General features: G+C 45.3%; 2 protein-coding genes across 5 annotated transcripts in view; one reads left to right on the top strand and one right to left on the bottom strand.

Moving 5' to 3' along the window:
* Nucleotides 1–502: 502 nt before the first annotated feature.
* sart1 (spliceosome associated factor 1, recruiter of U4/U6.U5 tri-snRNP) lies at nucleotides 503–3,506 on the bottom strand. The gene has a single exon (XM_080448339.1). The coding sequence runs from the start codon at nucleotides 3,176–3,178 to the stop codon at nucleotides 851–853; it is 2,328 nt and encodes a 775-aa protein (XP_080304465.1). The 5' UTR covers nucleotides 3,179–3,506; the 3' UTR covers nucleotides 503–850.
* Nucleotides 3,507–4,181: 675 nt separating this feature from the next.
* Nucleotides 4,182–19,851, top strand: part of pcm1 (pericentriolar material 1) — a 39,326-nt gene continuing 23,656 nt past the window's right edge. For 3 of the 4 annotated variants that reach the window (XM_080416890.1, XM_080416891.1, XM_080416888.1), the window contains exons 1-17: nucleotides 4,182–4,369; nucleotides 6,474–6,591; nucleotides 6,807–7,055; nucleotides 8,811–9,146; nucleotides 10,480–10,650; nucleotides 11,266–11,385; nucleotides 12,242–12,431; nucleotides 12,954–13,063; nucleotides 14,331–14,646; nucleotides 14,828–14,975; nucleotides 15,761–15,973; nucleotides 16,963–17,141; nucleotides 17,779–18,026; nucleotides 18,451–18,587; nucleotides 18,678–18,807; nucleotides 19,054–19,227; nucleotides 19,451–19,632. In XM_080416890.1, coding sequence (XP_080273016.1) covers nucleotides 6,490–6,591; nucleotides 6,807–7,055; nucleotides 8,811–9,146; nucleotides 10,480–10,650; nucleotides 11,266–11,385; nucleotides 12,242–12,431; nucleotides 12,954–13,063; nucleotides 14,331–14,646; nucleotides 14,828–14,975; nucleotides 15,761–15,973; nucleotides 16,963–17,141; nucleotides 17,779–18,026; nucleotides 18,451–18,587; nucleotides 18,678–18,807; nucleotides 19,054–19,227; nucleotides 19,451–19,632 — 3,005 coding nt within the window. In that variant the 5' untranslated portion in view covers nucleotides 4,182–4,369; nucleotides 6,474–6,489. The remainder of the gene's footprint in view (nucleotides 4,370–6,473; nucleotides 6,592–6,806; nucleotides 7,056–8,810; nucleotides 9,147–10,479; nucleotides 10,651–11,265; nucleotides 11,386–12,241; nucleotides 12,432–12,953; nucleotides 13,064–14,330; nucleotides 14,647–14,827; nucleotides 14,976–15,760; nucleotides 15,974–16,962; nucleotides 17,142–17,778; nucleotides 18,027–18,450; nucleotides 18,588–18,677; nucleotides 18,808–19,053; nucleotides 19,228–19,450; nucleotides 19,633–19,851) is intronic. The other variant, XM_080416889.1, reaches the window with a different exon arrangement.

The raw sequence follows: 19,851 nt of genomic DNA, 5'->3' as shown, positions 1-19,851 counted from the left end.
CTATTTCTTACCTTGCCTTTACCGCTCCTGTGTGTGTGTGTGTGTGTGTGTGTGTGTGTATATATATATATATCAGTATATTAGTATATTACAATATTTAACAGAACGTTTCCAAGTTACTAACTCAAATCCATCCATCCAATTATTAAATGTTGCCAAAATGGATGGACCTGGAGAGAAAATCTAGCCTTTGCTCTCGTCCCTTTTATACTTCTATGAATGTTTGTGCAAATAAAATAATATAATGTAATACCTCGAAAGGGGAAATTCATGACAATTTAAAGCAAATATCTCACATCACAGAAACTCAAAAAGGTCTTCCCCGGTTTTGAAATATATTGTATGATTTGTTGCACTGAGAGCAGCCATTAAGTGTACACATTAACAAAATGACTTAGTAACAAATGAGTAGCTTGCAGGTTAACCCTTTAAAAATTGAAGTGTTTCACAGGATGGCAAATCACAATATTATAGCCAAATATATGATTAAGTAGAGCATTCAATTAATTGTGAGGAGGTGGAAATAAATCTTCACAATTTTGCATGGTTCCATCAATGTACCACTGTACCTTTCCTTCAGTTAATTTGTCACCTTACAAACTAGCTGGCTCGTTACACAGAAAGAAACACTATTGTTCTCCTTTTTGTGAATTTATTGAAGTCTGCTTTACTACAACATTGAGTAACCTTTTATACAGTAACATCATAATAATAATCAAAATGTATGTATCTGTCATCAGAAATTATAGTTTTACTTACTTAAAATAAACTACATTTTAATAACAATGCCCCACCCTCCCAAATAACCTACATTCCAATAGCACAACACCCCCCCCCAAACAAACACAACTTATTTGGTAATATTGTTAGCATTCATGCTCTTCCCACTGCCACTGAGAACAATGTATGGTGTTTTCTGAGATTTCTGCTTCTCTTGCAGCAGGGCTACTGTTCCCAGAGGAGTATCACTGCTGCTCATCTTCTTCAGCAGGGCCTCTTCCTCCAGCTTCTTCATTCTCCTCTCCGTCTTCATTTTGCCTGAGCCTTTCCCGTGGAAGCGATGTGAGAGTTGCCTGAAAGCTTCTTTGGGTGTGAGCTTACGGCCCGACTCGTCCACATACTCGATCTTGACGTCGGGTCTGTACATGTCCTTCTCCTTGAAGTCCTGGGTGAAGCCTCTGTATTCCTCTCTGCGGCTGTACTTGTCGTCGATGGTAATCTTGTCCTCGATGGAGTAGTTATCGTTGGGTAGGCCGGCGCCCTTTGGAGCTCTGACCCGGGCAATCTTCTGCATCTGGGTGTCCAACAGGCCCTTGTTTTTGCACAGATGCAAAGCGGCAGCCAGGCCAGAGTTGACTATGGGCTCTTCATCCAAGATAGTGGTGGAGGCGGTGGAGAAGTCGGGCTGTTTCTGCTCTTCGTCCAAATTGACTGTGCTCCAGCCAATGTTCTCATCGCCGTCTGAGTCAGAACCCCCGGCCTCGTCCCGTTCAGCCTCCTGCGCAAAGTCCATCAAATCCTCTTGGTCCTCTCTGTTTCCTGAGAGACCGTAGGTCGGGATGTCACCCAGAGTTCTGCAGAACTCAGAGGTGGCATTGAATACAATGTTGTTCTTCCTGTCTGGGTCGTCGTCGCCGACATCTCCGTCCAGCACCTTTAGCTGCTCTGCCACCTTCTCTCCAGAGTCTTTCAGGAGCTGCTTCTGCCTGAGCCTCCGCTGTTTCTGCAGCTGCTTCTGCAGCTCCAGCTCTGCCTCGTCCTCCTCCATCACAGCTGGCTCTGGGGTTTCAAAGTCTTCATCCTCGCTCATTTCCATCTCTGCCGTCCTGATGTCATCGGACAGTCCGGGGATGGCCACTCTGTCAACCTCCTCCGCCCCCTCCTCTGTTGTTTCGTCCTGGCCTTCCACCTGGTCCACCTGCTTGCGGCCCCGGCCGCGCACCCTGGAGCCAAAGTCTGTGCTCCGGGTGTCATCGATGGCGAGTTCATCTGCCAATGACGGCTTCTCCTTCTTTCTGATCTTCCTGACACGCCGCTTTGTTTTATTAAAGCCCACCATTTCCTGCGGGCTGTAGTACTCAGAGGCCAGGATGAGGGATGGCATGACCAAGGTCTGGGCCTGGTTGCGAAGGGTCTCTCTGATGACCTCGAGCTCCCGTTCCCGTGTGCCCTCAGCGAAGCCTCCGGCGCTCAACCGAAAGCTCTTCTTTTTCTCCCCGTCGATCTCCTCATCATACTTTGCCAGCACGCCGCGGGGCTTGAACGTGACCATGTCGTCGACACTTTCGTCTTCGTCATAGGGCTTGTACTCTGGCTTTTTCTTCTTCAACTCAACATTCTTCTCGGCTTTTTCCCTGTCCACCATGTTCACATTTACAAGCACATCTTCCTCCTCCTCTAGCACTCCTTTGTCTTGGAGCGTGAGGATGACGGTCTGGCCCTCTGTGAAGGAGTCTATCTTGTGCTGTACATTGAGTCCCTTCAGGTCACGAGAAGTATAAGCATCTTTCTTAATCTTGGCCTGTCCAAATTCTTCCTCCACCAGGCTGCTGACGCCAAACTCCTCATCCATCTCTTGCAGGAGTTTGGCTCTTTTCTCTGCCAATTCTTTCTCCTTTGACAATTTTCGGCTTTTCTCCACCCAAGCAGTGGTGGTATCCAACCAGTCATCTTCTGCTAGGGTCTTAACTTTCCCCAATTTCTTATTCAGCAAGCGTTTTTCTTTCGCCGCTGCAAGCTTTTCTCTCATCTCCTTCTGCTGCGCGATGTGAACAGGGTTGATGGTCTCTGCCACAAATGGCTCCTCCTTGGTGCCGAGCTCCTTCTTGTTTTCGTTTAACTCCAGAGGCTTCAGGCCCAGCTTGACCCTGAGTTTGTTGGTCTCCTCGATGCTGAGCGACGCATCTCCACTCGCCGATTGGGGCTGAATGTCAGCGCCCTCCTCGTAAGCAGTGTCAACTTTCTCCTTCTTGACGCGCGGCTCTCCCTTGCTGCGACCCTCGCGTCCACTCCTGTCCCTGGAGCGGGGCCGTTTCCCCTTCTCCTTGCCCCGCTCCGCACCGTCCCGTTCCGCGTCTCTCTCGCCTCGGTCCTTGTGACGGTGTTTCTTGTGCTCGCGACGGCGCTCTTCGTTGTCCTTGTCGCGGCTCTTCTCCTTGTGTTTCTTTGACGAGCCCATGGCTTCAGGCGACGGTTATTGACGTTTATAACTCACAGAACGGTAGTAAGACACTGGCTGGAGTAGATGACGACAGCGGGCCTACGTTAGCATGGAGGCTAAGCGACTATCTGAACGACGCGACTTAGACGGGAATCCAGATTTGACAGACAGAAGACTTGGTGCAGAATAGACGAGCAAGCTTTACTTTACTTTACTTATCTAAAACTGATGTAACCGAGTGGCTATTATTCCTCCTCCGTGAGAGCATGGTGTGAAAGTGCGTTCATAGCCATCGTCGCGTTTTTGTCTATAAAACGAACACAAGACGAAGACGCTGTTGTGAGAGTGACCTCCACTTCCTGCCTGGAGCGAGCAAGTACTTCCTGTAGGTCAAACTGGCTACAGCGCCACCTACCGTACCGGTGTTACACCTAAACCGGTGACTTATTGAGTTGAGAAACACAATATTTATTTGAGGGAAAACAGTCATTAAGGACCGGACTTGTTTTGGTTTGAACCAATTTTTTTTACCTGGTTTTGTAAATTGTAAATTTTCCAAAAGTACCATAAGAATATCTGTACTGGTGCCAGCATTAGTTCTCTAATGGGAGGGTACCAGGGGGTCCCCAGTAAAATGTGTTAATATAGCGTTACAATCATTTTAACCACTTTATCGATAGTTTATACTTTGGCTATTCAAAAATATACAAGCTCATAGATCTACATGTAGTAAATCTTTAAACTTTGTGCAGGTCTTTGAATATCTTTCTCAAAAAGCGAACTTTTTTACACAAATCTTTGCTTCTGGGGGCCCCTGGCTCAACCTTCTCAGATGGGGGTCCGCAGCCAAATACATATCAATTTGGGGGTCCTTGACTTAAAAAAGTTTGAGAACCACTGATAGTGTACAGTGCGTATGTTGATATTTCGAAGCGAGAACAGCAGCCTCTGGAGTCACATAATTCGATAGGTCACAACATTCGGCGTGACTCCATATTGATTAATGTTGCATAGATAGACAAACGGGAAGAATCCAAGAATCGGTGGAGGAGACGTTGTTAGTTTTTTATTATCCGGTTATTAAAACAAACTAACTATTAAACCCACAGACATGGTGGCCACCGGAGAGCTGTTAGCTACTAAACCGAAGTAGAAAATACAGCCTGCTGCGACATTTTTAATATTGTCACCGCGGGGATAGAAGGAACGGTAACGTTTGTTTTCTTCTACCTGCTAGCCTAGCTAACGCGTGAGCTAATAAACTAGCACAATGTTAACTGGTGATGATGATGGTTTATACTCTTGTCAAAGTTAAACGCTGTTTATTTGACGGGGGTTTGTTGTGTCTGGACGTTTTCTGTGCCAAGTCTATGAATATTATGAACACTTGACTGTTGGGGATATATTTGGCCTTCTAGTGGGACTCACTTTCATCAGTTTAGCTTTATCTGCAGCATTGTGCTGCTGCAACTTCTTTACCAGAGAGATGTTATTTATGATGATAAAGTGGTGGTTTCATCATGTCAGCATCACTAACTAACTGTTACTGTTGTTGTTGTAGCTAACAGCAACTAGCAGACCCCCCGCTGTGATTTAGCCTTCATCACCACCCTCATCATCCTCATCATCATCAGTGGTGTCCATAGTGTCAGGTTGATGATGGTCGTTTAACCTCTAAACTCCAGCATCCTTATTGTGGAGAAGGCTTTCACAGAAAATAGCAGATTTACAAGCTCTCAACGCGTCGCTAGATCTTGTATTTAAAAAAAAATAGAAGGGAAATGTGAAATATTTTGGACACGAAAACTTACATGGGGGGGTCCCCTGGCACAAATGTTAATTAATTAGTCTGGGGGTCCTTGACATGAAAATGTTTGAGATTGTCGATCTGTTTTTTTAAGTGAAAGCTTTCCCCTCAATAACCCAAAACAGAAAACACACTAGTTTTGAGCCCTGATAGGGACTCTGGTTACCCATATTATGGGGTTTAAGTTGTTAAACACGGGGTTAAAGCCTTGTACTCCGTCGTACAACTGTGTCCCTTACTAAAAAGCTAAAAAACAGATCTACAACGCATGTCTTGTTTGTAGGTCTATTCTTTTTTTTGCCGCTACATGTCACCTCAAGGCAGGTCAGCCTCGCGCGATTGCCGCCCTTTTATTGTTGGTTGCCATGACGATTCTATGAGACAAGAGTTAGTTCACGTTAACCGTTTGATAACCACCTGGCGGCACACAACGACTGTTAACCTAGATACAGTGGTGGAAAAAGAAAAAACTTTATTACTTTACAATACTTACTCTGTTACAATTAAAAGTCCGGAATTCAAAATGTACTTGAGTAAAAGTACAAACGTATTGGTATCAAAATGTACTTAAAGACAAGTAACAAAAGAAGAAAGTGCTCAAGATGCAGAAGGTCCCATTTCACAAGTTTTCAAATGTATGAATTCAAATGTATAAACATCTTTTGAACATAGCAGATCTACAAGCTCACAATGCGTCTCATTGCGAGCTTTTAGATTGTCTATTTTCAAATGGACGAAATGTATTTAGGGCTAATGTAGTAATAATCAATATCTACAAAGTAACTGAAGTTTTCAAATAATTGTAGTGGAGTAAAAGTACAATATTTGGATCCGAGATGCATTGGAGTAGAAGTAAAAGTATTGGAAATTGGAAATAGTCAAATAAAGTACAAATACCTCAAAATTGTACTTAAGTACAGTACTTAAGTAAATGTACTTAGTTACTTTACACCACGGGACGTTATTAACTAGTAGCAATGACAGTAGGTTTGTAGCTGGCGCTGACTGCATGGTGGGAGGAAGGTCCCTATTGTTATTTTACACCCGGGAATCCAGGCGGCTAATAGACAGACACAGAACACTACAGACAGGACTCTGTCAGTAACAGACATAATCCAACAACAAGGGGGGGAATTCATTAGTGGGGTATTTGAAACTGGATATTTGGCTATCAGGTGTGTTGTGGTAAGAAATTGCACTATGCTGTTGTTAAAAGTTACCGTCGACGTGATGAACTTGTCTCATGTGAACTTATGGTTAATTTTCAGCAGCATGCTAAGCATGGTTATTTTGTTATTGAGCTGGCATTGAGGTATTTGTTTGTTGGTCTGATTAGCTTTACTGCATATTTATGACGAGTCTTGTAATAAATATTATATAGGCAATGGAGTAATCATACAGTTAGTTAGTAGTATATTGTATGTTTAATCACATTACTCAGTGTCAGTTTGTCTTGTTTGACTTTGACGGTTGACCAGTGTTTATATTGTTGTGAATCTCCAACAGACTGCAAGTGGTTGAGATGGCAACCGGGGGCACTCCTTTCGACGACTGCACTGAGGAGCAGGAGTTACACAACTGGGCGATCACCAATAGCAGTCTGGAAGACCGACTCAATAACATGGTAATAACAGTGCATCGGAGAGACACATCAGTCCACAGCTTATCTACATCACAGTTTTTTGCCCCAAAAGGGAAATTTGGTTTATAAAAAGTAATAACAAGATGCTCACAACAGATACAATTTGCCAAAAGCACATTCATTTAATTATTCAATGACCATGGATCTATCTGCTTTCTCCGTATTTACAGTTTGTTGACATTTTGTTGTCCTTTCAGGACTGGGGCGTACAGCAGAAGAAAGCAAATCGCTCCTCGGAGAAGAACCGGAAGAAGTTCCCCACGACCGTGGCAGAGAGCCGGCTGACCAACGACATCTCCCCCGAGTCGACCCCGGGGGCCGGCCGCAGGAGGGCGCACACCCCTCACTCCTTCCCTCACACCAAATACACCACGCAGATGTCCGTGCCCGACCAGGCTGAACTGGAGAAGTTGCGACAGAGGATTAACTTCACAGACCTGGACGAGGTGAGCAAATAAACAAATCAGACTCAGAATCAGCTTTATTGTCACATCACAGGTTTACAGAAGTAAAACATTGGGTGAAATCTTTTTTTCGTGCATAGTTCCCATTGTATCGTTATTTCCATAGAAAAAAGAAAGGGGAGAAGAAGGGGGGGAGAGGGGAAAGGAGATCAAACAAGAGAACAAAAAAAACCAAATAAGTTATCTACATATTTACACATGGTACCTGAGATAAGATATAAAGGTGCGTGAGCATAGCAGCAGATGTATACTGTGCATGATATACTTATGGACGTTAGTTAAGGTGCTAGAAAAACACAATAGAAAAGACAAAAGTCAGTGCGTTGTACATGGGATTAACTCATGTTTATCCCAGGTCTCTTGATTAACTCAAGAGACCTCTTATCCTGGTGTCAGGACAGTCTCAATCACTTGCATTGCAGTCATTATGGCAGAACCCTGAATTGAGCAGAAGAAATAGAACATGCACAGTCATCCATACAATGGTTCAGGTGCTGAACAGATGAAAGACTAGCACTAAAAGAAAGAAAGTCTGCACACTCCCCTATCAATCGTGTGTGTGTGTGTGTGTGTGTGTGTGTGTGTGTGTGTGTGTGTGTGTGTGTGTGTGTGTGTGTGTGTGTGTGTGTGTGTGTGTGTGTGTGTGTGTGTGTGTGTGTGTGTGTGTGTGTGTGTGTGTGTGTGTGTGTGTGTGAGTGAGTGAGAGAGAAAACCTAAACCACTAGGTGCTAGCTAGACAGTATCTCCGGGCTAGCTAACCCTATTTAGTTTTTAGTGACCTTTTCTCGTTGACTGCAGTGCCGAGAATGGTTTTCAAAAACGTTGGGAAGTGACATCATCATAAATAAATAACATGATTTGTATTCATGTTATTTCGTCTCGTCTCGTATATCGTTAGGGGCGGCCGTAGCTGAGTGGGTAGAGAGGCTGTCTGGGAGAAGGTCCCCGGTTCGTGCCCTGGCCCCAGAGCAAGACACTTATCCCCTTACTGGTCCCCGAGCGCTGTACTAATAGGGCGCTGCTCACTGCTCCTAATAGTTGTAATGGGTAAATGCAAAGGACAAATTTCACATATGTGCAAAAAAAACAGTGACAGAAATACCCTAAAGGAGTGTAGCCTCGTTCCCAGCCTTACTCATCTGCGAAGAGAAAAGCCTGGTCACGACTTAAAACAGAGAGTGTCTACAGATTTGTAAAGTGTCAACGTCATTCACTTGGGCGGTACTTCCGCCAAATTCCATTACTTCTGTTTAGACACTCAACTGGCTAGGTCTTACCCAGTGTGAAAGGAGTGGGGACCACATTTTGTATTATTGTTATGTTATGCATGTGTGGTATATACATCTATTAATATGTAATGTGACATTCTACACTGGCTGCCACTGTGTAAGCAGGGAAAGATAGTATGACTTGGAGAGTTTGTTGTTCATGTATGAGACAATGGACATGCCACGTAAAACAACATTCAGCACATCTCGGGTCTCTAATAAATACTGTATTTTGATTGAAACCTTTAAATTGCTATCAGAACAAAATTTTACTTAACTTCTTTTTTGGTCATATCTTTAAGTTGTAAATTTGAAACACCTTTATTGAGTTGGGACAATAAAGGATTTCCAAAACGTTTGACACAAAAAATACAATCTTTTAACGTTTTCCCAAATCATGAGCGCTTTTGTTGTAACTTATTCTACCGAGTTAAGCATTCATCTGCCTCCTGTCTCCCCGCTGCCTCAGAGGAGCATCGGCAGTGACTCCCAGGGCCGTGCCACGGCTGCCAACAACCAGCGGCAGCTGGGCGGCGAGAACAAGAAGCCCTTCAACTTCCTCCCGCTGCACGTCAACACCAACAAAAGCAAGGCCCCGCTCCCCCCTTCCTCCTCCGCCCCGGCCACCCCGGCCATCTACAAGGAGGCCAAGAAGCAGAGCCTGGGGCTCAGCCTCAGGGACACGCTAACGCCGGTCCTTCCCAGCAGCAAGGACCCTCCCGGCCTGGGACACAGCGGAGCACTGAGAGGCGGGCCACTGGCACACCACTTTGGAAGAGAAGAGCCCAACGTCGACAGCAGCCAGGTAACATGGCCGGTTTCTACCGGAGTTGGGTTTCAAACCCGGGCCGTCCTTGTTCTGGTCTCATGACCGATCACTCACTGGCTTATTTTGTGAGCTCCTGGTGAAGTAAGACAATGGGGTCTTGTTCACAAGGCACACATTGTGAATGGAACTCCCAAGTTAAGGTTCAGTCCTGGTCCAAAGCCTCGGTGAACGCACTCAAAAACAGGATCTTTAATCAAATAATGTATTTGTTCATTCATTCACTCTGCTCAATGTGCTTGATTTTAATTAATCACGTCAAAGGGTAATGTTCATTGGATTTGCACCTTCATATTGCCCCTTCATAATATTCAGCATATACAGTACGACGAGTACGTGTAACATTTATTCCACACTGAATGCTTGATTTGATCAGAAAAAGATTCCTATTTATGTTCACTGCTCTTGTTGGCCCGGTAGGTAGGTAGGTAAACTTATGCAGCTGGTGTTCTGGGGATGTTACTGTATATGATTGCTTAGTTTGGCGCATTTCAACTGTCAGGTGTCATGTCTTATAGTTAGTTTATTTAAAACGAAAAACTTTCTTCTAAGTTTAATTCGATTTTTTATCAGTCTAGCGGCTAGACTCTAGCCTGAGCAAAAGAAACTAACCTTTTTAAATGTCGGTGAATAAGATCCTGTGAAAGAGCATGTGAAACAGAGAGCCATCCTGAAGTAATTTTACTCAGTTTTAGGGAGAACCCCCCCCCCCCCCCCCCAAAAAAAAACAGTTTGTTGTTTTAGATTTCTTAGTTTTAAGTTCACCTTTCTTGGGAAGACATAGTGAAACACATATTTTGTCTTACAAGTCTTCACTGGGGAAACTAGAGCAAGGATGAACTGTGAGAGAGCCACAATGCTGCTACTGCAGTAGCCAGCCAGCCAGCCAGCCAGCCAGCCTGTATTTAGGGCAATTTCTAAATATGCCACCCCTGGTGCCCAGTGAGCTCTGGTACCCAGCTACTCCTCTCCTCCTCCACTCTTTGCCCTTATTCAGACTGAGCTGAACAAGAGTCTTCATTTCTCCTCTCTCTCACACACACGCACGCGCGCGCACGCACGCACGCACGCACGCACGCACGCACGCACGCACGCACGCACGCACGCACGCACACACACACACACACACACACACACACACACACACACACACACACACACACACACACACACACACACACACACACACACACACACACACACACACACACTCACCTGGCGCTCACCTGACTCTCTCTCTCTCTCTCACACACACATGCACTCACCCCTCCCCTCTCCTCCTCCCTCACACTGTCTATTGTTGCGGTATCAGGTGGTGAGCAAGCTGGTTCAGATCAGGGAGTACATCGGGAAGGCCAGCTCCATGAGGGATGACCTGCTGGAGAAGAACGATGTGCCGGCCAACGTGGAACGTCTCTCCCGCCTCATCGAGCATCTCAAAGAGCAGGAGAAGTCCTATCTACGCTTCTTGCAAAAAATGCTGGTTGGTCTCTCAATGTTTGTTTTCTCTTTGTCTATTGCTATGTCTGCCTCTCCTCCGCTCAGATATGTCCGTTTTACATTCTGTGTGCTCAGACATTGGATATAAATTATACATAGTGTACATTATTTGACATTGAGGTGATGTTTGAAGCGTTTAGCCCCGATGTAGAACCTGTTTGTTTTTAGCTGCAGCTCCCTGCTCATGTATTTTTAATGACCGTCTTTCTCTTTGGCCTGACATACTTTAGCAGGCGAGTGTCATGTTCTGTCTGATGGAAAAACTGGGACAAAGCGCCGTGCTCTTCTCTCGCACTGAGGAGTGGCTTTGTTTTAGTTCTCCAGCTGAAGGCAGAGGAGGCCCATGTGTCATTCACACATCTAATGTTTACAAGAAATTCACTTTTATCTAGTCACAATGTAGATTATGGATCAAGTACCTGCACTCAGCTTGTATTCCCATGATGACACCCACACACCCGCTACTGAGGCGATGATGTCTTTTAAAAATATTCCCAGTATTTTATTCTCTGATCTTTTCTTTTTTATTGTATCCTCCGTCGTTCTTGGTGCTGTGTTTAAGTGTGTGGCTGACCCTGTCTCTGACCCCTCCCCCCAGGCGAGGGAGAACGAGGAGGACGATGTGGGCACCCTGGACTCTGCAGTGGGCTCTGGCTCGCTGGCAGACAGCACCTCTCTCAACATCGAGGTCCGCTCCTCAGACACCTCCAACGCCACGGTGGGTACTGCCTCTGTTCACTGTAGGGATACTTATGCCTTTTATTACAGCTACCACAATATTGGGATAGATAGATAGATAGATAGATAATGTAAATGGTAGATAGATGGAAGGACAGATACTGTAAATGATAGATGGACTTTTTGCTAGATGGATTGATGATACTGTAGGTATTATGGACAGATACTGTAGATGTAGTATTGCATACACACATGAATGCCAAATAAGCATTAAAGAGATTTAGTGAACCAGTATTACATAATGTCATTTGGACTGGTACCAGTGAACAGGTTTTATTTATGTCACATGAGGTATGATCTAAATGTAGATCCTGATGATAATTCTGGGGGATGGAAATAATCACGTTTAAAGATAATTCAACATGAGCTCAAAATATCAGCTATGAACAGCATCAGCCTGGTATCAGTATATGAGCCATTCTCTGCGCCTTCTTATGTATGAGATTCTTATGTGAATTGCAGGCTGCAAGGTTACTGCTTACTTTTCGGCAGCTCATTCTTGTGGAAAGATCAAAATAGTTTTATCTTGAGGGGGTAAGCTCTGCATATCATGTGTCACTTTTCAAGACAGCCACTCAAAATATAAGGGTGTGAAATTGAAAACAAACCAAGTGGAGGAAAAACGTGTTTTTTTGCTGTTTCAGTACCTGACACCTGACTTGTTCAGCCTAAACGGCTGAGTGCCTGTGTGGAACAGCTGTGCTTTCAGTAAACAGGAACGTTATCTGTTTATCTCCGTCCCTCCCTTCATACTCTTAATTCCTGCACTGTGTGTGTACGTGTACACTTCCCATCCCACCGTCCCTCTTTAACTCTTCCTCTCTGGCTCCTTGTAGGGTGGAGGAGGTGCCGTGCTGGGTCGCGGGGATCAGAAGGAGGAGTTGGAGAACCTGCGCAGGCAGCACGAGCTGCTGAAGAAGATGCTGGAGCAGCAGGAGCAACTGAGGGCCCTGCAGGGCCGGCAGGCCGCTCTGCTGGCCATGCAGCAAGGAGCAGAGCAGGCCCTGGCCGTCCTGGATGACACCGGTGAGAGGGAGGGAGACACAGAGGTTCACACTCAGGGGTGTCCACATCAGCTGCCCATTTCAGGCAGTTGATATCGCGTATCTGCCTACACAGTCCAGATCCATCATGTTTGTAAATAATTAATTTAAACAGACAGACAGACACAATCCTTTTTAAAACGTTACTACGTAAAAGGGATAGTTCACCCTCAAAATGACTTTTTACTATTAGTCACCACATGGAGACTTGAATTCATGAATATATTTTTGTTTTTGTCGCATTCCTCAGCCAATAATTTGATGACCAGCAGCGGTTCCGGTAGGAGACACAAATAGTCTCCTTTGTGTCTCCTACCCTAACCGCTGGGGTGGAAAAAAGTATTTTTTTGGGTGAACTATCCCTTTAACACATTGAGAAGTTCAATTCTCACATGACGACCTCACAAAGAACGTTATGTTAAATATCCTGCCCTTTAATTAATGCCACATGAACACCACCTGTGCTGAAAGTTCAGCTGTGTTCTTTTCTGTGTTATTATACCAGTTGTTACGGAGACCACCGGAAGTGTGTCCGGCGTGAGCATCACCTCTGAGCTCAACGACGAGCTCAACGACCTCATCCAGAGGTTCCACAACCAGCTACATGACTCTCAGGTACGCAGGCTGCAGCACATGTCATTTTTCAACCGGTGGGTTAGGAGCCAAGCGTGAGATTGTCTTGAATTGAAAAGATCACAGATGAAGAACAATTTTGGCATATTGAGTTATTGAACCCATTAACACATCCACCGCCAAGGGCTAATCTCATAATGTACTCACCAGTGCCAAGGTTTTATTGTTGTTTTTTGTTTTTTTCAAGTCGCCATAGGCCCCGTTAAAATCCTTTAGATTGCCCGATCCACTGTTTGTAAACAACGGGCACATGTCCTGGTGTCTACTCGTCGAGACCGCGTGTCAAACGGAGCCGCCATGTTTGAGTTCTGATCGTTTATGTTAACATGGGAAATGCGAGGATGAAAAACTACATGTCCTGTACAGGTTTTACAGGGCTTTTTGTGTACGACTTATAATGGAGGCAGACGGGAAACAAAAAACGTGATCGCACTTCCGGTCGATTTCGGGTGGTGTTACACTGAAAATGGTCCCCCTGGAAAATTGAAAAAAAAAAAAATCGAAAAAAAGGAAAAAGCACCACAGCCCGTAGGCTACGGGATCGGCGCTTAACCGTTGGATTTAACGGCCCGTAGAACTACGGGCCCGGCGGTCAATGTGTTAAGACCGGGAAAGCATCTGTGTCATTTTAGTTTGAGCTAAAAAGTATTATTTTATATTTTGGCTATTCAAAAATAGCAGATATACAAGCTCGTAGCCCGTCACTTCGTGCCGCGCTACGAGCTTGTAGATCTGCTATTAATTTTTTTATCGTGAAAATTTGTGAATGAAAATTTGTGAATGCAAATCTAAAACTTTTAAAGCGAATTTTTTTTAACTCAAATCTTTGCTTCTGGGTGGTCCCTGGAACAACATATTTTGACTTGGGGGGTCGTTTTTCAGAAAACGGTTTGGATTTAAAAGACATTTGTAGAATCGGGTCCTCGGATCTTAAAGGGTTAATATACTGTATAGTAGTGTCCTGGCATCTATGTCAACATACAGTTAATGACACTGCACAGAACATCTCTTCAGAGCTCAGATTGTGGCTGGCTGGCAGGCAACATTCATCGCAAAACACAAATGCTAGGCAACAAGGACAAATATAAATGACCATTGTTTTCCTTTAGAAAACGTTGTGCATCAGTCTCCAGTCTCCAGTACACGTGCTATAATGTCAGCAGAAGACCTAAACGCTCTTTAGTTAACAAAAGACCAAATCAAGTTCTCTCTCTCCTGAGTTAAGCCATTTATTTATTCTCGTCCACAGCAGACTAAGGCGGTCCCAGACAACCGTCGGCAGGCAGAGAGTCTGTCTCTTTCCAGAGAAGTGTGCAGGTCCAGGCCCCCCCAGCCGTCCGGGCCCCCTCCGCACAGACCCCTCCTGCACTCTGCCTCTGGGCCCCACGTTGGCCTGGCCAGATTGGGGCCCGGCGGCCCGGCCGCCGCCGCTTCTGGAGACTCAGCCGCCGCCGCCAGCGCCAAGAAAACCAAGCTGCAAGAGCTGCAGGACAAGAAACATACCATGGACACGATCCTGCAGGAGCTGCACTCCCTCAGAGACCAAACGCTCAATAACAACTCATGTAAGGGATACTGTTAAAGAATAAAGATGATGCGTTAGACTTAGACCTGATCCGGTTTTATTTGATTTGTAGGCTGTAGCACTAGGCTGTAGATTGACATGAAACCGGTTATAAACACACACACGCAGCCTTTCTCATCAGCAGTGATTGATGAATGTGTGTGTTGCTGTCCTTCCCTCAGGTCGTGGCGTCCCCGCCCAGCGCAGCCTCAGCATGGGAGCCTCGTCAGACCGACCCTCCACCATCTGCTCCGACGGAGTCACAGTCTCCACCTCCTTCCAGCCCTCCCTCTCCCACCAAGACCCCTCCAACCCCACAGACAAGCTCAGGTAACACGCAGCACAGAACACTCACAACACCAGGGTCCCCACGGTCATGAAATTTCTGGAAATATTTTGAAATTATAAAAAACTTTTTCCAGTCCTGGAAAAGGTTTGGAATTCACCAAGGGTGCTGGAATATCCTGGAAAAATATTTGGCTATTGATTTTGTTTATAAAAAACGTTTTCCAAAACATGTATATAACACGCAATATGTAAAAAAATTCGGCGAACGGGCTGCGTGATTGCAGCCTAATGTATACCGGACGTGACAAAAAAGAACAGATCTACAAGCTTACAACATGCTGCAGAGTGTTGCGTAGTAAATTTGGTACGAAATTTGGAATGGAATTATACCATTCTATATTCTATGCTTTATTTTTGCTACACTGCCTGTCTTTAGGCATTGCACATAGGAGTAAGAGATTCCTTTATTGCGCTGAATGATTGTTATTTAGGCCTGGAAATTTGGTTAAATATTCTGGAAAAGTTTTGGAGAAGTTTTGGAAAATCATTGGTAAAAATGTGTGGGAACCCTGCAACACTGTCTGAATGGATGGTATGGATTCAGGCAGATTATTATGAGGTGCACACAAAACAAGTTTCAGCCAAATAAAAGCACGGTTCTGATTTAATTTCATTTAAAATGGGCAGTGCACTGCATTCAGCTTTGTGTTTTTCAATTTGCAATTCAAGCACTTTGAGGACATTCATTAGGAAGGCAATGAGCATGATCTGATCCCACGTCAGTTATTTTCTAAATCCTCTCACTCTCTCTCTCCATCTCTCTCTAGGAAGCTGAAGGAGGTGCACAAGCGTCTCAATGAGCTGAGGGAGTTGGTTCAGTACTACGAGCAGACCTCCGACATGATGGTGGACACCGTCAATGAGAACATCAAGGAGGACGATGAAGACGACGAGGAGGAACAGATGACAGAGGACGGATCCATGTTTGAGGCAATGTTTGACTCTGAGCAGGAGAACCGACCGCCCATCACCAACATCAGGTTGGTGTGATTAGTATTACTGTGATTACAAGTGGTGCCAGGCACAACAATAAATGCACACATTGATCATGAAATAAAACGTATGTATATGAAACCAGCCTGAGAAAACCTGTGCATATGTACCCACGGTGGGCGTAACCAGTTGCAACCCGGAAAAACCTGGAAGCAGAGCAGTCCCCACAACAAAATTTACGATTCTGTGCCTATCGGTACATAACTCAAACGGCACTGAGTAGGCTCAAGGGAACGTCGCAACGTTCGGGACGGCAACTCGCTCGCTTTAGCTCGCTCGGTGGTCCCTTACGTGGCGACAGTTCCCTTGAGACTGCGCGCCTCCGAAATGGTTTAGTCACAATGGGGGAGATGCGAGGCGGCTATGCATGGATTTTCGGGTTTTCCAGTTGTCTATGCACGGAATGACCACTCGTGCAATGTATACTAAGTCGGGTGAGATGGGGTTGATGAAACATACATCTGACCCATCCTAATCAAAAGGATAACGCAAAAAAGCTTACAGAAAAGCAGGTGACATTGAGTTTGACCGAGAAGGGCGATCAAGTTCAAAGGTCCTCTTGTCACATGAAAGACCATAAGTGACTCCTTATTTGTTGCCAAATTAAAGTGGAAAATATGTAATTGTGACAGATGACCTTGGCCCACAAATCTTTGAACCCTATGGACAACAATGGATGCGATTATAACATTTTGTTGTTGTTGTTGAAGTTAGCCTGGTTGTAAGTAAATTGGACTATTCTTGGCGTGGTGAAGTTTATTTTGAGCTTTTCTGTGATCTTTGAACAGAACTTGTTTCATGTCATTCCTTGCAGCTGTTTTCCCGTAAAGGGACAAACAAATGGGCGAACAGTTTTTTTTTTTGACCAGAAACTCAGAGCAGTCTGTACTATTTGAATTTGTATTTATTTGTGTTTTCAGACATTTCATTAAATCTGCTGAGAAGTGTTTTCTGAAATCCCACTATTTGTGTTCAGAAATGCGCAGCGCAGTGGGAACTGGACAGACCTGAACAGTCTGACCAACGGTCTGACCAATGGCCGGGCGGCCGGAGGCAGAGGATCCAATAACCGAGACGGCAGACTGAACACAGAGTGTGAAATCAACAACCGATCTGCTGCCAACCTCCGCAGTCTCAACATCCCATCAGCTATAGGTACACAGAGTCACATACACCCTAACCCTAGCTTTAACCCCTAACCCTAACCCTAACCCATTAAAACCTGAAGCCGATTCTACAAATGTCTTCTAAAACAGTTTTTTTTTAAAAACGTATGTTGCTGTATCAGTGGTTCTCAAACCTTTTCATAATTGTCAAGAACCCCCAAAAATTATATGTATTTGGCCGCGGACCCCCCATCTCAAAATATGTGGTTCCAGGGACCCCCAGAAGCAAAGATTTTTTTTCGCTTTAAAATAATAGATAATAATAGAAAATATATATACACAGACTTGCACACATTTTCACAATTCTTAAAAAAATAGCAGATCTACAAGCTCGTAGCGCAGCACTCAGTGCCGCGCTATGAGCTTATATATCTGCTATTTTTTAATAGCCAAAGTGTAAAATAATGCTTTTTTTGTTGTTGTTCAAATCTAAAAATGACACTGACGCGTCCCCGGCCTTAATGGGTTAAACCCTCTAGTCTTAGAGAAACGGACTTGAGTTACAACTGTACTCGGACCGTTTTTTTCTGTCTACACCAAAACTCTTCATCCAAAAAATAGCCTTTCTAAACCGAACTTAACTGAACCTTTCCTAACATTTCCTCCGTCTCGCTGCCTCACCACAGAGTGCCAGTACAACCGGGACGGCCCCTACAACCAGGCCAAGGATGACAACGAGGACGAAGAGGAGGACGAGGACGGCCTGGAGAACGAGGAGGGGGGTCGGGCGGCGGCGGGCAGGGACAGCGAGGGGTCGGGTTCCAGTCGCAGGAGCAGCCTAGGAGACGACGCGGCCTTCGCCCAGAAGGTCCACCGGCTGCACACGGCCAAGCAGAAGCTCCGTCAGCTACAGGAGCTGGTGGCCATGGTGCAGGTGAGACAGACGGGAAGGCAGAGTCTACTCTCCGTGTGTTTGAATATTTTGAATACTTTATTAATAATAATAATGATAAGCTTTATTTGTATAGCACCTTTCATGACATGAAATGCAGCTCAATGTGCTTTAGCAATTACAGAAAAAGTACAGCTAATTTAACAATAAAGCAAAAAAGAAAAGCAAAAGCATAAAACAACATTCAAATAAAAGCAAAAAAGGCAGTGGATCAGGCAAAACGGTGAGGACATGAATAACAACACAGAGATTTAAAAAAATCAACTAAAAGCAAGAGTGAAGAAATAGGTCTTGAGCTGTTCTTTAAACCTATCCACAGAGGCTTAGTCAGAAATGTAAACACCACAGAGGTGCATTCAGGTGACATTCAGGCTAAAAGGATAACACACTCTGCTCCCCCCACCAGAGCGATGACACGGACGGCACCACAGCCAACGAGGACGAGGCTCACCATCAGCAGCCCAATAACACCAGAGGAGCCGTAGGGGGCGGGCCTAGGGACGGAGACACTCCCAGACGCCTAACTCTGTCTGACAAGGCCAGGTAGTCTGTTCGCTTCACTTACCTAGTTTGATTTCGATGGCATCTCAAAAAGTTTTCTTTGTCCATAGAAATGTGTTGTGGTGGTTTCAGGGAGAAGCTGTACGAGGAGAAGCTGCGCCAGCAGCAGCAGGAGCTCAAGCAGCTTCACGATGACCGCCACAGGCTGATGGAGATCCAGGGAAAGATCCAGGACCTGCACTGGGCCTGCCCAGACCTCCAGGTAACACACACGCAGGCACGCACACAAAGAGATAGAAGTGTACATACGCTTATTTAAAGGTTCAGTACACTATGGACTGTAGTATGTATACAAAATTGGCTGTAGTATATGTTTATTTACTTACACAGAATTGTAGTTCATGTACAGTATACAGTATATTGGCCATATGCTAGCGCTCTGTTAGCCACACTGTCCAGCTGGCAACACAACCTGTAGCCTCAGCGTGTGTGTATCTCTCGTTCCCAGTCCTCCATGTCGAGCACCATGAGTCAGCCCGGCCTGCTGAGGAAGCTCCCAGGAGCCGCCTCTACACCTGCTGCTCCACAGGCCTTCTGCTCCTCCTCTGGACAGAAAACCAATTCGGCTGTGCTCAAAGCCACCGCTGCAGAGGCAGCCAACACTTCAGTCACTGACAATGAGGTGATGCAGCTTCCCCGTGCACCCAGTACAGGCTGCAGAGTTTAAACAAATGAGTTATGCTCCTCAAAGAGAGAATTTAGCACCACAAGTACGATCTCTACTTGGATTTTTGTATTTAATACATGTTGTGTAATTCATATTTGTACTTCTGAACTGTTGGACCTCGGCGACAAACACTCAAATTCAAATGTGTTCATATGTTCAATGTCCTGTGGGTTCCTAGCAGTTGTGGTCGGAGATGCGTCGCCACCAGATCCTGCGGGAGGAGCTACGTCAGCGCAGGAAGCACCTCGAGTCCCTGATGGCCGAGCACCAGAGACGCAGTGGCCTCCCCGACTCCTCCTACAGGCTGGATGACTGCGAGGGACAAGCTGCAGGCTCACTGGCCCTCAGCAGGGACGAGAGGTGGGATACCAACCAGATGTTATGCAATGCAGTCAGACCGTTGCTTTGCTCTAGATGACAAGATGCTCACTGTCCCTTCACATTATTCCATGCCTGTCGTTGCTGCTGCCAACTGTTTGTTGCTGGCTCTATGTGGGCAAAAGTGGTGTTCAGTTGTTACACTTTTGCTTTACTTTTTCTATTACGGTCACTATCACTACTCCAGGACGCTTTGTGGTT

This window comes from Gymnoscopelus braueri (genome assembly GCF_963280865.1).
Source record: "Gymnoscopelus braueri genome assembly, chromosome: 2".
NCBI lineage: Eukaryota > Metazoa > Chordata > Actinopteri > Myctophiformes > Myctophidae > Gymnoscopelus > Gymnoscopelus braueri.
This window is presented reverse-complemented; position numbering and strand designations above follow the sequence as displayed.